Source organism: Balaenoptera acutorostrata, chromosome 3 (assembly GCF_949987535.1).
Source record: "Balaenoptera acutorostrata chromosome 3, mBalAcu1.1, whole genome shotgun sequence".
In the NCBI taxonomy this organism is placed as follows: domain Eukaryota; kingdom Metazoa; phylum Chordata; class Mammalia; order Artiodactyla; family Balaenopteridae; genus Balaenoptera; species Balaenoptera acutorostrata.
Window position 1 is genome coordinate 31,974,174 of NC_080066.1, and position 14,559 is coordinate 31,988,732.

Here is a 14,559-nt window from a genome sequence, read left to right on the forward strand (position 1 = left end):
TGTGCACTAGTGAGTCTGTATGTAAATTTCCTCTCCAGTAAATGTGTCATTGCTTCAAAGCACTTGTAGGTGACTTCAATTTCTCAGCAAAAAGGTCACTGCCTCCACCCACCCTGCATTCAAACATGAAAACACTGGGACCCTTCCCCACTGCTCTGGGTCCCTGACACACCCTCAAGTCCCTTGGTAACTGAGAATGCCCTTTCCAAGCATCCATGGAGGAGAGAGAACGTTTTAAAATCCTGCTCTGGCAACAGCCCCAAGAACAGCTCAGCTGCTGCCTCCTGCGTGATCCTGAATCAGATCTGCCGTCGGGGGGCAGCCCAGAGACCCCGCTCACCTCCTGCCCTGCAGCTCCCTTCCCCGGTCCCTTTCTCCCTCTTCCAGGCTCAGAAAGATGCTCTCATTCTATCCAAGGAAGGAGTCAAAGGGCTTATGGTCTCTTAGCGAGTCTGCGGTATTTTAAACGTCAGAATTACAGTTGACCCGTGAACAAAATGGGGGTTAGGGGCTGTGACCCTTTGTACAGTCTAAAAAAAAATCTGTGTCTAACTTACAGTCAGCCCTCCGTACCCGCAATTCCTCCGTGTCCGCGGTTCATGATCGCGGAGTCAACCAAGGCGGATGGTGTAGCGCTGTAGCATCTACTACTGACAAAGGTCCATGGGTAAGTGGGCCCTCGAAGTTCAAACCCATGTTGTCCAAGGGTGCACTGGATTTTCCAACTTCTTATGGCCTGAAATGGCCATGAGCAAAAGCAGAGGCGCTTCCCCATTTGCAACCCTGGAGTGTGGGGCGTGCATCTCAACAGAAAAGTTAGTCAAGGGCTACTTTATTTGGGGAGAACAAGGTTTTGTTAAAGGACCTTGTCAAAGAGCTCCTCGGCATATTTAACTACGGTTCCATTTACAAACAGCTCCTGAAAAATGTATTTCATGAAGCGAAACAGAGCTGTGTTCATGGTCTCTGCAAACTCAGAGTGTTAGAAAAATCACCACTTCCACTGGAAGCGTCCATGATGGCGCACAGGATCCCCATCCTATACGTGCTTTCCTGGGACCACGGAGCCCATGGGGCCTGGGCTGTCGGGAGGGGAACATCACGCCCGAGCATTTACTTACATCCTCGGACTCAAACACGTGACAGATCATCTTATACTGCTTCTTCCCCTCCTGGGCCCCGGGGGTGGTCTCGATGCAGTCCTGGGAGGCTGAGCGCGGCATGCGGCGCCTGGCCATCAGCACCACGATGTTCCCAATGTCTGCGATGTAGGAGATGGTGCGAAGGGCGTGGTCCATCATGGTCTCCTGCCGGGAGAGGTATGAGAGGGCCTGCGTTACAGGGAACAAGCCCTAAAAAACACCCAAGTTTGGGGGCTCTCAGCCTCGACACTCCTGACGTTTGGGGCTGGACCATTCCATACTGTGAGGGTGTCCTGGGCACTGTAGGATGTTCAGCAGCATCCCTGGCCCCCACCCACTAGACGCCAGTGGCATCTCCTCCGTCCCAAGTTGTGACGACCACAAAGATCTCCAGCTGTGGCCAGATCTGCCCTGAGGGACAGAGCCTCCTGGGTAGAGAGCCACTGCCCCAGTGAACAGAGCATTTTCGGGCGGTGATTCCCAGTCAAGGTGATGTGCCTTCACCTTAGCCCTGCAGCTTCCAAAATGATGCTCGTGGGGGCATGATGCTGGGTGGGGCTCCCGGTCCTGTGGGGGAGGGGCAGCAGCTGAGGCCCGTCCCCACCCGATCGGAGGCCGTCTGTGGCTCTGGAGAAGGCACCTCTCCCTGCAAGGCGGGCGCCTGGCCCAGACTTCCTGCCAAGCAGAGGAGGAAGGCTCCAGAGCCAGTGTTTCCCAGGGATGAGTTCGTCCCAGGAGCCCAAGCAGCATGGGCCTGGGCAGGGGGTCCCGAGGCAGCCCGCCTGACTCTGATGGATGGGTCTCCGCAGCCTTTCAATCCCCCCGGGGCCCTGGCGGGCCCATCACTCTCGATGGCTTTTGTCATCTGGCAGAAATCTCCACCAAGCATCATTCCCGGGACCCCTACCTAACAAGGCTGCACACAGAGGCTCTGAGAAACTAATCAGCTGGTCTTTTATGCCTTTGTCCTCTTTCCAGGAAAGAAAATGGGGCATTTCTGCAACCTATGCAGCCCCTGTCTTCCTCACAGAAGCCACTTCTGCACACTTGCCTTCCTGGAGCTGCTGTGTTTTCTGGCCAGCTCAGGGCGGGGGGGTGGGGGGGGGATTTATAACCACAAGAACCCCCTTCCAGAAGGGGCTGCTGGAAAGGGGACAGTGAAGGTGGCTCTTCGGCATCTCTTGATTTCCAGCCACTTTCAGAAACACTTGACTCAACCCCCAGGTGTCAGAAATGAGCTTCTCCCCATCTCCGAGCACCTGTCAGTGGCAGAGCCCGCTTCCTCCCAGACAAGGCCGCCCGCCACATGGCCTCGTCCCCTTCCTGCCCCAACCGGCCACTCGAGTTCCCAGAGTCTCTGCATCTGTTCCTGCCTCCCAGCTCCTCTGCTAACGTTTCTTATTTTATAGTCAAACCAATTTCCTACCACCACGCTTCCAGTTCATCCTCAGCGACCTCGGAGCAAACTCTCAAACGATCCACGGTGCCCACGACTGGCCAGGCTACTCCAGACACCTCGGCCAGGCAGCCAGGCCACGGCTCATGGAACCTTTCTGACCCACCTTCCCAGCTCTTGTTCTCCTCACTCTCGGTGACCCCAAAGCCTGCAGGGGCCAGTGCTCAGTTAGTTCATCTTCAGGAAGCACCATCTACCCGCCACCCCCAGCTAACCCTGCATGACCTTCCCTCTCCCCAAGGCCAGTTCCGAGGTTCCAGGGTGTGCAGACAGGGAACCCGGCCTGTCTTATTCAGGGCGGCCAGCATTTTCTCCTGAGCACACAGGGAACCAGGTGTGTCCTGTCTGCCCAGTGAGATGGGGCCTCCTCAGGAGCCGGGCACCTCTGCTTCTCCCACCAGCCCTGACCTCCCAGTCAAGAACACTACGAGCAATGAGCCAGACACCCGCTGTACTCCAGCAAGAAGTCATTGACGTTTCCATCATGGAAGAGAACAGAGAGCAATCTCACCAGATTTAGTTCCCAACTGCGTGTGCGAACACCCCGAGTTCTCTCTCTCCCCCAGGGCCTCTTCATGTGAGGGGGGCAGGGCCCCAGCAATGATGGGGCTTTGCTTACCAACCCACAGGAGACCTGCTCCCTGCAAAGCAGATGCAGGATGAGGCCACCAGCCCTCACTCCCCACCAGGCTCCGCAGAGGAGGTGGGTGGGCACGGAGGGAGGAGCAGACTCTCCCCGCTGGTGGGGAGCAGACCCAGGAGGGAGCTGCTTCCCCTGAAGCACGAGGACTCCCCACGTGGGGAGCCCCGGCTGTGAGGATGCACAGGAACGGCGGGAGGAGGAGATGAACAATGAGAGAGCAAGAGGCCGGGCACCGACCACGCCGCCAACTGCCACAGTGAGGAGAGCCCGATGGGACAGAGCGACGGGGGCTTTCCACTGGAAAACGGGAAGTGAAAACACTCTTTAAATACCTCCGATGAGCAGAGGTGAAGTTCAACCAGAGAAGGGGGAGGACTCTTAAAGTTGAACTTCAAAGACTACTGGAGGGGCCGTAAGAAGGACCATGACCAGCTTGCCTCCTGCCCGGGACTTCCGGCGAGATGCTGCCCATCGAGGACCCTGTCCTGGTGGTCCTGGATGCCGTCCTCGCTTTGCCCTCCCCCTGGCCTGGCACAGCTCGGCCGACCCAATGGCCATGAACCTGAGCCCTAGGGAGCCTCGGGCTTCCCCAGGACATCTGACCCGCTGGAGATCAGGGGCACATCCTCCTCCACACCGGATCCCAGTCATCAGTAGCACGTCCCTGGGGCAGCCCGCATAGGCTGAAAGCCCTGAGGTCTCCTGCTCTGTGGTTCTGGAACATTCCTGTCCACAGAGACCTGGGGAGCCACGGGCACCTCCAGCAGCCACCAGAGGGTCCCCAGGGCAGGAGCTGTGACCATGGGGGCCCAGCCAGCCCTCCGCAGAGGATGCGGGCAGAGAACAGCATGTGGGAGAAGGAGAAGATGCCAGGAGGTCTACGGTGGTTGGGATGCAGTCAGGACTCTTGGAGAGAACCCAAGAACCGACGTGGAGAAAGCAAGGCTTCAGGAAGAACACAACAGGGCAAAGAGCCAGCGCAGACAGATGGTCAAAACCACAGCACAGCCCTGCTCTGTACCCGGGAGGTGAGCACCGGCCAACAGATGCTGGTCTGGGCAGCGGCTGTGCATGACTTGGCCACGATGCTGCGGCTGGCGGGATGGAAAGCCCACGTGTGTTAAGGACCGACCTTGAATGAGCAAGCAAAGGAAATCGTGGCTTCTGGCTCTGCCCACTCTCGGGAACGGACGTCCTGTCCCCGGGCCCTGTTCAGACACCAAAGACCCAGAAGGAGGGACGGGAGGAGTGAGGGGAAGGGGCTGGCATGTGTGAGCCCTGCTCTGAGCTGCCTCATCTGTCCTTCAAGGGCCCCAGCGCCGGGCTCTCCTCTGAGAATCAACAGGGCTCCGAGATGTCCGGAAACTTGTCCAAGGCCTCAAGTTCACAGGGATGGGCCCAGTTTCCAGTCTCCGCTGATGCAGGAGCATCAGAGAAGGGCTGACAGAACAGGCCTGACACTGTCCGCAGAAAGCCTGCCCGCAGGTGGCCTTCGGCTCGTCTGGGAACCTGGATTTCAGGAGGGTTCCCGACATGCCACCCGACATGAGATGAGTGGCTCACCTTGCCTGAGGCATTTGGGCAACCAGCGTGCTCCAGTCTGAGCCCCGCTTGCTTTCAGGAGCCTGGGACTTTGGCGCATGGCAGACAGCACAGGTGCCTATGTGACCAGCCCCCAGTAAAAACCTTGGTCGCTGATACTCTCAAGCTTACCAATGGCCCACGTCTCACACGTGCTGTCGCAGCTCGCGGCTGGGAAGTTCAGCTCATCCTGCATGACCCCATCAGGCGAGGACCCTGGGTTTCCCTGGGCTCAGCCCCAGGCGTCTTCTCCTCCGCTGGTTTTGCTCTGTATCCTGGTGCCGTAGTAAATCACAGCCTTGAGTACAACTATATGCTGAATCCCTTGAGGCCTCTTATCAACTTATGGAACCTGGGGTGGTCTCGGGGACCCTGACAGGTGGGTGGATGAGGGATGAGGGCTGGGGGGCGGGAGGGAGGATCTAGCCCAGACAGTTTGCCCACGAAAGATCGGGAAACAAAGCCCGAGGCTGTGAAGTGTCCTGCGCCTGACCCGGTTGGGTGGCTCCCTGAGTTCTCGCCAAGTGCAAGGCCCCACGGGGGACAGGGCAGCTGGACACAAAGATCAGAGGGCCAAGGCATAGGCCTGGCCGCTGGGACAGACCGGTGAGGAGGAAGCGCCAAGACGGCGGGCGGACGGCCGGGCAAGGGGGCTGGCAGGGAGTCGTAGCAGAAGCCACGTCACGGTGCCACTCCGGCTCCAAGACGCGCCCTGCAGCCTCCTCTGTCCCCACACGTCAGGTCTTCCCACCCACTGGGTCCTGAGGGGTGACAGCCAGCTCGTCCACGACCTGAGAGCCAAGCTGCGCTCCTCCCAGCAGCCCAGCGATGGGCATGGTCCACCCCAGGAGAGACCAAGTGAGAAAACACACTGAGGGAGTCAGGAGCCAGGGTCTACACTGTGGGACCAGGGTGCGTACGGAGTAGGGGGCAGGTGAGCAGGACCCTATGGTGCTGGTCTCAAATAGGAGGCACGTGTATGAATTCTTGGCTTTTAAAAACAGATACTGTCCAGCTCAGTTCATTTTTAGGGCCCAGGATCCACGGCCCCCCAGCAATGATGGGCAGAGCCAGCACCCAGGTCTCTTTCTGTGCGTCCCTCCCCACGGACAGGAACCACGGCTTCTTGAAGAATGGCCAGTTCCAGGTGTCGGGCAGGGAGTGCAAGGAGGGCGGAGAACATCTCATTGTCTCAGGAACGTGTTCCGAGACCACGGGCAGACCGCCAGGACGGCGCAGGGCCCAGTGGGAAGTCCCTGGACAGATCTGGGTGATTTGAGCACCCAAGAGAGTAACGATGATAAGGAATTATAACACAAGTTTAAAAAAAAAAATCTGGGAGTCCACAGTGAAAAGGGAGAGAAAAAAAGAGGGGAAAAGAAAAAAAGAAGCTTTTCTGCACAGAAGCACGTTAGATAGTAAAACTTGGAAGCAGAACAGAAGAGAAAATCACCAGTTTGCATTTCTGACGTTGTAACTGAGTCCAACAAGGTCACTGCTGGATGTGACACCATCGGGCAGAGGGTGCTGGGGAACTGGCTGCCCACATACTCAGCGTCGCGATATGGACCACTTGCCAACAGCAAGAAGTAAGGGGCCGTCAACCCCGCGTCTGGCCGGCCTCACCCGTCCCCAGAACGAGTGGGGCCCTTCCCCATCTCTGTCCTCGGCCACCTCCCTCTCTCCTGCACTGCAAAGCTCATCTACCGTGCCCCTGCCCACACCCAGCTCCCAGCCCCTTCCATCTGGCTCTGCTGTCTGCTTGCCCGTCTCCCCACAACGGCAGGCTTGTGCACGGATCCAGGCACAGGAAGATGAGAAGAACTGAGGTCAGACACGAGCTGGGCACGTGGTTTACAGGCAGAAAATCGTAGGACCCTCCCCTCTGGAGCGCCGCCGCGCCGGGCTGGGGCAGGGCACGGGGGTGCGGAAGGCCACCCGGATCTCCACCCTCCAGCTCCATCTCCCAGCCCCGCACGCACAGGCCTCGAGAGGGCCGTTCCAGAATCCGGATGGTGAGCACACGCCCTCCCCCCGCTACCCGGCTCCCCTTCATGGTGTCTCTATTTCATCCCTGCTGCTGTGCACACCAAATCGCCAGCTTCACCCCACTCGGCCCGAGGCTGCTGCCCACCCCCAGCTTGCTCTACGTTTCACAGCAAGGGCCGGGGGGACTGTCCCGGGGACGCCGTCTCACCCCCGCAGAGGGGGTCTGCAGCTCGACCTGGCTCTCCTGGGAGCTCCTGCACAGGATTTTAAAGCTCCGTCTTCCAAAGCTCACCTGTGTGTCTGCGTTTAACACCTTGATCCTCTGGGTGGAGATGAAGAGGTCCACTTCGGTCAGCGTCTGGGCATCCCCCTCAGAATTCTAAGAAAGGATGGTGGAGACTGTTACAAACCTTTAAAAAAACTAACTCAAACAAAAGCCTGACAATCTCACGAGGGACCCTGAGCGCCCCTAGAGGGAGAAGTTCCTCAGCAGAAGCAGCCATGGGAGTCTAAACACAGCCCTCCCCAGCACATCCCAGCTGAGTGAGCTCTCTCAGGGCAGTTGGCACAGGAGTGGGAGGGGGGACCGCTTCCAGGAGGCTGAGCCCGGAGGGGGCCAGACGCTGGGGGGCTTGTGTCACAGCATCCAGACTGCAGCCGCCAACTCCCGGAGAAGCGGGCCTGCCTGCCCACCCTTCCGGAACACGGCGGCTACACAGGGTCTGTGGATTGGAGCTACATTTCTTGGATTTGGGATTCCAAGTATTCCCAGGTAAAGGGGAAGAGATTTTTCCAAGAAGGTGGATTAGCATATCTGCATTTTCTTCTAGTTTAAAGCCACAGTCATGTCAACCCCCAGCAGCATTGGTCCAGCTTCCAAAAACCCTAAGGAAGCAAGACCTCAACCAGACGGGGCGCTGCCCTCACAGGACACTGGAGAAGCCATCCCACAGATGCCTGTTTTGTCATCTCCCGGGTACACCCATCATACGGCTGGAGCAATGTGCAAAAGAATGTTCTGGAAGCTGAGTGCACTGCTCGGGGTCTGCCCTAAACTGGGACAGCCTGTCACAGGGGATCCTAATTACTAATTGTGCAGTGGCAGTGACATGCGAGTTCTTGGGTTTCTCCACCGAGATAAATACTCCTTTCTGGTCACTGGGGGAGCCTCTTCTTTGTGGTCACTTGTGGCTGGGGGTTCACATCCCTACAGTCACCAGCAAATCCCTGGGGTGGGGACTCTCTGCTGGGGACACTGGTCCGTCATGGAGACCCTCCCATCATTGTTTGCCTGGCCAGCTGCGGGCAGATCAGTGAAGGGGCCCTTGGCAATGACCCTGAGCATCTTCCTGGCCAAGAGAAAGAACAATTCTTCATGGAGGTAACCGCTGGCCCTGGCTGGCACCAAGGTCTGGTCTGCCTACACCGACCCCTCTGAGCTCTCCGGACTACAGACACAAGGAACAGGCTGTGGTCCACACTATCCCACTCCAGCTGCCAGCGGGGCACGGGGTGACTGTGGGTGGGGGCCATCGCCTTGGGGGAAGCACACCCCACTGCAGGTCTGCAAAGCCAGGCTCGTTCCGCTGTGCCTGGAGACACCCAGCACAAGGTGGCCTGGGCGGAGGCAGATGCGTGAGTTCCTTCCTCGCCCACAGCTGAAGGCATCCCAGGAGAGGCCCCTGGGCAAACAGCAAGCATCACAGGGAAGGAGGTCTCACTGCAGCGGGAAGGGAGACCCCGGGCAGGGTCCTCTGGCCACACCGCCAGAATGTGGTGTTCCAGGCGGGCACAGAGGACTAGCTCTCCTGCTGCCCAAGCAAAATCCAGTGCCAAGACAGCCCCTCGGACACAGAGCACTGGATACTTCCTGCATCAGGGGGATAGTTAAAACATGCCCAGCATTTACTAAACGACCAGGTTGATGAACAAACAACTGAAGGTCGACCCGAGATTTTTAAAAGTCTGCCCATGCTCCAGAAGCTTCTCAATAGAGAAAGCACCCCTTGGGCAGACTGCATTTCTCATCATCCTGATTCAGTAAATTAAACTTAATGAGTCTAAATATCAGAGCGATTTAATTAATTCTGTACAGGGGCCCTAGGCACTGAACGCATCACATGGTCGCATCAAATGCCACATTTAAAAACGTCTACACAAAACGGCCATGTCATGGCAGTAACTGTGCTCTAGCTCACGGAGACTCTAAAAAAGAAAAATGAAAAAAAGGGCAACGATTAAATGCTTCTGTAAGTGGGCAGCTTAAAAAAAAAAAGTGTCTGTGATTTCATTCAAAAGTCTAGCACTGACCTACCAAAGGAAGAGAAAAACCCATCTGCCACATTGTCTCTGTTCCTGGGGCTCCCCCCAGCCCCCTCCCCCTGCACAGGACATGCCACAGAAACACAAGCAAACCCCACATCCTACACACCGCTTTCTTCTTGATTTTAGCAGCCTTTTGCATCCTCTGAGCAGCGTGAAACAGAAAAGAAAAACAGGTGGGCACAAACCGAAGGAAGGCCAGGTTGCTTTGCCCTCTCCCGACCACCGCGCGGGGCTCGTGCCTGAAGCCCCTCCCCCTCCGTCGAGGAGGTCAGAGTACGGTGAGGATGGGGAGGGGCTGACATCCTTCCTCACCCCGCAGGGAGACCCCCGACTGCCCAGAGGGGCACCTCCTCAGACCACTGCCCCTCCCTCCTGACCCCATCAGCTTTGCTGACTTGGTCCTGTCCTCCCCCTGCCCGGCTGCACCCACCCTTCAAACCCAGGTGATCCGAATGACGCGCACCGAGAGATGCAAGTGCGTCAGAGTTTTTCTTGAGGTCATAGATTTAAATAAAACGTATGATTTTTTTTGCTTCCCTTTCTGCAAGTACTTTGGCACTAAAGATACAGAGGCGGTCAAAATAGGATGAGAGGCTCTATACAAACACGTGACTGGAATGCTTCGGAACAATTACATTGTAAAAATCACGTGTCCTGGGGGCCCAGTGGCAGTTCCTCATTATGGAGCGTCTCTGTCCCCAGCCCGCGTCCTCTCATCCAAGGCAAACTCTCCCTCGGCCCCGCCAGGCACCTCAGACATTCCCACTCTCGCGCCCAGGGCTGTGGGGTCAGCGCTGGACAGCAGGCCGTGTCACCCATCCCGCTCCAGTGCTCCCTGCAGGGAACCCGGGTGCTCCTGGGCCGCCCCTACCTTGACCCGGCTGACGGCCTCCTGTGCCTGCATCATTCTGATGTTTTTGGATGGGTTCCGCTCCGAGAGCAGCTGGGTGGAGCCCAGGTAGTTGGCAGCAAAGATGATCCCATCGATGAGGTCTTCTGGCTCACAGGGCCCTGGAACTGAAGGGGGCACAGTTGTCAGCCCTGGAGGACAAAGGCAAGGCAGCGGGGCCAGGGGCCACGGGAGAAGGCTGACCCGTTGTCCCGTCTGCAGGCAGTAGGGGGGGTGGGGCTCCTGCCCCCGTTACCGACAGCGCACCGTACAAGTAACTGCACAGAATCAACACCCGGCCAGGAAACCCTGCACCCTTGGTGTCAGGAGGATAACTCCGGGGCCAGGCAGCTGTCACTTAAGGCACCTGGGCCTCCGAGGGGACAGCCGTCTGCTGCAACCCCAGAGGCGCCCTTTCCCCAACATTTCCATGCCTGCCCCAGAGCCCTCGGCAACTCCGGACGGTGATGGGAACTGCCCACCGCTCTCCAGTTCTGTGCCCTGGGGCTCCCGCGAGCCTGCAGACCCCTCACAAGGCCTGTCTGGCTCCTCCCATGCCATGTACCCCAGGTCCAGGCTGGGTGGCGTGGTCCCTGTTTCATCGGCTGCCTTGAGACCTGAGGTGCCAACAGCATGATCCGGAACGTTCCATCTCTGAGCTGTTTAATACTGGAACCACTGGCCTCATTTGGCTTTTGAGAACTTGAACATGTTGGCTAGTGCGACAGAGGAACTGAATTTAAAAATTTGTATGCAATCCTAATTAGCTGACATGTCAATAGCTACACGTGGCTAGTGGCTCCTGTCTCCTGGACAGGCCCCTCTAGGTAGGAGCCAGTAAATCTTTTCTGTAAAAGGCCAGACGACAAAGATCTTAGGCTTTGCCATCTCTTTGCAACTAGTCACCTCAGCATCTGGAGCACCAAAGCAGGCCCAGGCAGCATGTGTGTGAGCAAGCCTGCTGCACCCCAGCCAAGCTTCACACACGCAACTGGTGGCCAAAGGATGTGGCCCCGAGTCCACAGTCTGCCAACCTGGAGGCCATTGCTCAGCCCTGCTCGCAGGCCCACGACCACGTTCTCCACTTCCCTGCCTCTTCCCTCTCACTGCCCACCTCCAGCCAGAGCCCTTCTTTCGGGGACCATGGCCCTGGCTCTCAGGCTCCCCTCCTTCCCGAGCTAGGCCACCCGGAGCCATGCCAGTGTCCACAGGGCTGGCTATGCTGCATCCCCAAGCCCTCAGGGCCAGCAGTCCCCTCCTGACCCTCCCCTCCGCCAGCGTTCTGCGGTCTCACCTCCAACCGCTGTTTCCGACACCACCCACTCACCCAGAGTGGAAGGTACCATCCACCAGTTCACCACCACCTGCCCCGAGCCCTCAGCTTCCTCGCCTCACATCCTGTCTGCCTGCCCCGCAGATTTAGCAAAACTCTACCCAGGCTTCCTCTGGCTGGAAAAAGTCTCCAGCAAGCCAAAGTGGTTCCATTACAAATTCATGGCCCTGGATGCCCTCAGAACTCCTTGGCAAACCTAACGGGCTCCTCTGGGAAGCGCTCCCTCCCCCTCTGTGCACGGCTATTTCTCCATCCTCTTGCACTTACCGCTGCCCCTCCTGTGTGTCCTGGACAGAGCATCACCTCTGCTCCCAGACACACCCGCGTCCTGTGCGGTGGGCGTCTGACCAGCCCTCCTTCCGCCTTCCTGTGCAGCAGTGGGGTCCCCACCTGGGGCCTGAGGATCACCTGCGACCCCATCCCTCCCCTCCAGGACCCTTCCTCTCCCCCACCTCCAGCCCACGGAGCTGGTTTGTTCGAGTGAAAGCATAACGTACAGGTTTCCTGCAGGCACCCCAGATACATATCTTCTCCTGAGGTTTCAAGAGAAGGAACATTTCAGAGAGTAAGTGTAGAAACCTGCCCCGAATCCAGTGTCGGCCTGGGGTCGCGTCAGTGAAGCTGCACCTTCGTTCTCGGGTGACGACCTGCTCAGTGGGGTCCCCGCTGAGCTCACAGCCCCCTCAGCGTGGTCTCCCCACCACATCCGTCTCCGTGGGAAGGTTCTTCACAAGCAGCTGACCTGGCTGGATCTGGAGGAGGTCAAAGTGCTCCGCAGCCTTGGGGGGAGTGGGCTTTGGGCTCCAGGGGGGGAGAGGGAGGGGTGGGGAGTGTGGAGAGAGGGGCTGGAGGGCCTGGTGGGGACCTAGCTCCTGGCAGGTTTATAATCTCACCCTTTCAGTGTTTAAAAAGGCAACCCAAGGGGCTTCCCTGGTGGCGCAGTGGTTGAGAATCTGCCTGCCAATGCAGGGAACATGGGTTCAAGCCCTGGTCTGGGAAGATCCCACATGCCGCGGAGCAACTGGGCCTGTGAGCCACAACTACTGAGCCTGCGCGTCTGGACCCTGTGCTCCGCAACAAGAGAGGCCGCGATAGTGAGAGGCCCGCGCACCACGATGAAGAGTGGCCCCAGCTTGCCACAACTAGAGAAAGCCCTCGCACAGAAACGAAGACCCAATACAACCATAAATAAATAAATAAATAAATCATTAAAAAAATATATATACTATTAGTTGTAACATTGCCATCACTGTCACACCTAGGTGTAACAGCTTTAAAAAAAAAAAAAAAAAGGCAACCCAGGAAAGTCACAATGTCCCCCGATGAATGTTCAAATTGATGGTTTCCCATCCTATTTTTCTGTAGCTGGGCTCGCAGATCCAACATGCCCTTTCTGGGGCAGGGCAGGAAGAAATGATTTCTGTGGGGCAGGTACTTCAAATTATCAAGGTCACAAAGCACCATCATCACCACAAGCCCAACCCGCACTGGAGAGAGTCAGGCTTCAAGGCAGCATTGAGGCCAAGAGGGCGTGATCCTGGCTGCGGGCAGCTGCAAGGCAGCCCTGCTCTGTGCCCGCTTCTAGACCCCCTGTTGGGGGAGCAACAGGGGAGCCTGCGGCTGTGCTCAGCCTCTCGGACAACCCAAGACAGGAAGAGCCACCCGGGATGGGGCGCCGATACAGAGCCAGTGACTCCCCAGGCCTCTGGCCTGGGCACCAGCTCACCCCAGGGCCCAGGGCGCAGGGAGGCAAGGCCAGGGCTTAGCAGTGGGCCGGGCACAGAGAAGGGCTCCCCAAGTACTTTAATAATGAAAGCAGCACGGGGACTGTGCCGGGGGTGGGGTGGGGCATGGGACTTGCCCCCCCAACTCTGCAGCACAGGGAAGGCACCCCCGCCCCCTGCCGCCCATCCGCGTTGAGGGCCAGGCCATGTCCTGGGTGCTGGGACAGCAAGGGGGGCCAGGCAGGGAGGTGCCCTGTCTCTGGACACCTAGAGTCGCGTGAACAAAGCAAACTCAGAAGCAAGGTCTTTCCAGAGGCTGAGAACCAGTGTGCAGGAAGCCAAACCCCGGCTGAAGGGACACTGACACTGTCTAGATCTGATGATGGAAAAGGCTCATCTTAGGAGCAAAAGGTAAGCGAGACCCAAATGATGGGATGGGGGACAGTGACAAGGGATGTGTTTTCTGGGTGTTAGGATCAAGTGACATCCTCGCAGGTCCCAGATGTCTGCAGGGAAGCAGGGTCAGCTCTAAGGGGACACAGGGAGCCGGCTGAGTCTGAGCTCTTCCGCTAGCCCTGCTGGACCAGGCTTTGTGCCCTGGGGACAGCCATCTAATTTTTTTTCTCTCAATTTCCTCGCCAGCAAAATGGGTGGAGGGAGAGGATTCCTGATTTCTATCTTGACAGGGTTTTTGCAAAGATAAGATTAAAAGTCTGAGTTTCCTAAATGCTAAAAGCATATAAAATGCAAAGCCTTAATTGATGAATTCTAGTTTTCATTTGCATCCAGCTCAAAAGACAAGTCATCGTGAGTGGATAAGGCAGAGCCTCAGGGGCCAGATGAGGGGGGCAGTGGCCTGACAGCAGGCTGTGCCTGAGGGCAGGTCACACGCTCACGTGGCCTTGTGGGCCTGGAGGCTCCGCGGGCAAAGGGATGCCAAGGGGGAGGGTCACGCAGATGTAAGCGACAGAGCCGGGACCAGACCAAAGCAGCCACATACTGGGTGACAGCCTCCACCATCACCCAACACCCAGAACCTCCTGGCTGCAAGTGATACGGCCCTCTTTTAAACCCCGTACCGGATGGGGTGGTGGGAGGTGGCAGGTCATTTAAAAACAGCTGGAGCTGAAGTCATTTGAGGAGGGAAGGAGGGAGAGGGGAAGACCCCAGGAAGCCCCCGTCGAGCCCAGAATCACCTGCAGAGCCCCAGGAACCTGCAGAGTCCCTCCCCTGCCTCGGAGATGCCCCTTCAAGGAAGCCGGAGGTGGGGGCCTGGAATCTGAACTTGATGCCCGCATACTGGGTCCCACTCTGGGCAACCTGTTTGGAACCACCTGACCTCCAGCAGACAAGAGCTCCCCTCCCACGTTCATCTTAGGAGCAACCCCTCTGCCAGGCACAGGCCAGCACCCGCTTCGCACTCAGAGGCTGGCAGGCGGCTGTCTAGGGACTCTGCTCCCGACAAGGGAGAGAAAGC

General features: G+C 57.8%; 1 protein-coding gene across 6 annotated transcripts in view; it reads right to left on the reverse strand.

Moving 5' to 3' along the window:
* APBA2 (amyloid beta precursor protein binding family A member 2) overlaps positions 1-14,559 on the reverse strand; it is a 230,565-nt gene that overhangs the window by 16,571 nt on the left and 199,435 nt on the right. For 5 of the 6 annotated variants that reach the window (XM_057544712.1, XM_057544710.1, XM_057544709.1 and 2 more), the window contains 4 exons: positions 10,008-10,153; positions 9,243-9,278; positions 7,104-7,190; positions 1,122-1,307 (listed from right to left, as the gene is read on the reverse strand). In XM_057544712.1, the coding sequence (XP_057400695.1) occupies positions 1,122-1,307; positions 7,104-7,190; positions 9,243-9,278; positions 10,008-10,153 (455 nt within the window). The remainder of the gene's footprint in view (positions 1-1,121; positions 1,308-7,103; positions 7,191-9,242; positions 9,279-10,007; positions 10,154-14,559) is intronic. The other variant, XM_057544711.1, reaches the window with a different exon arrangement.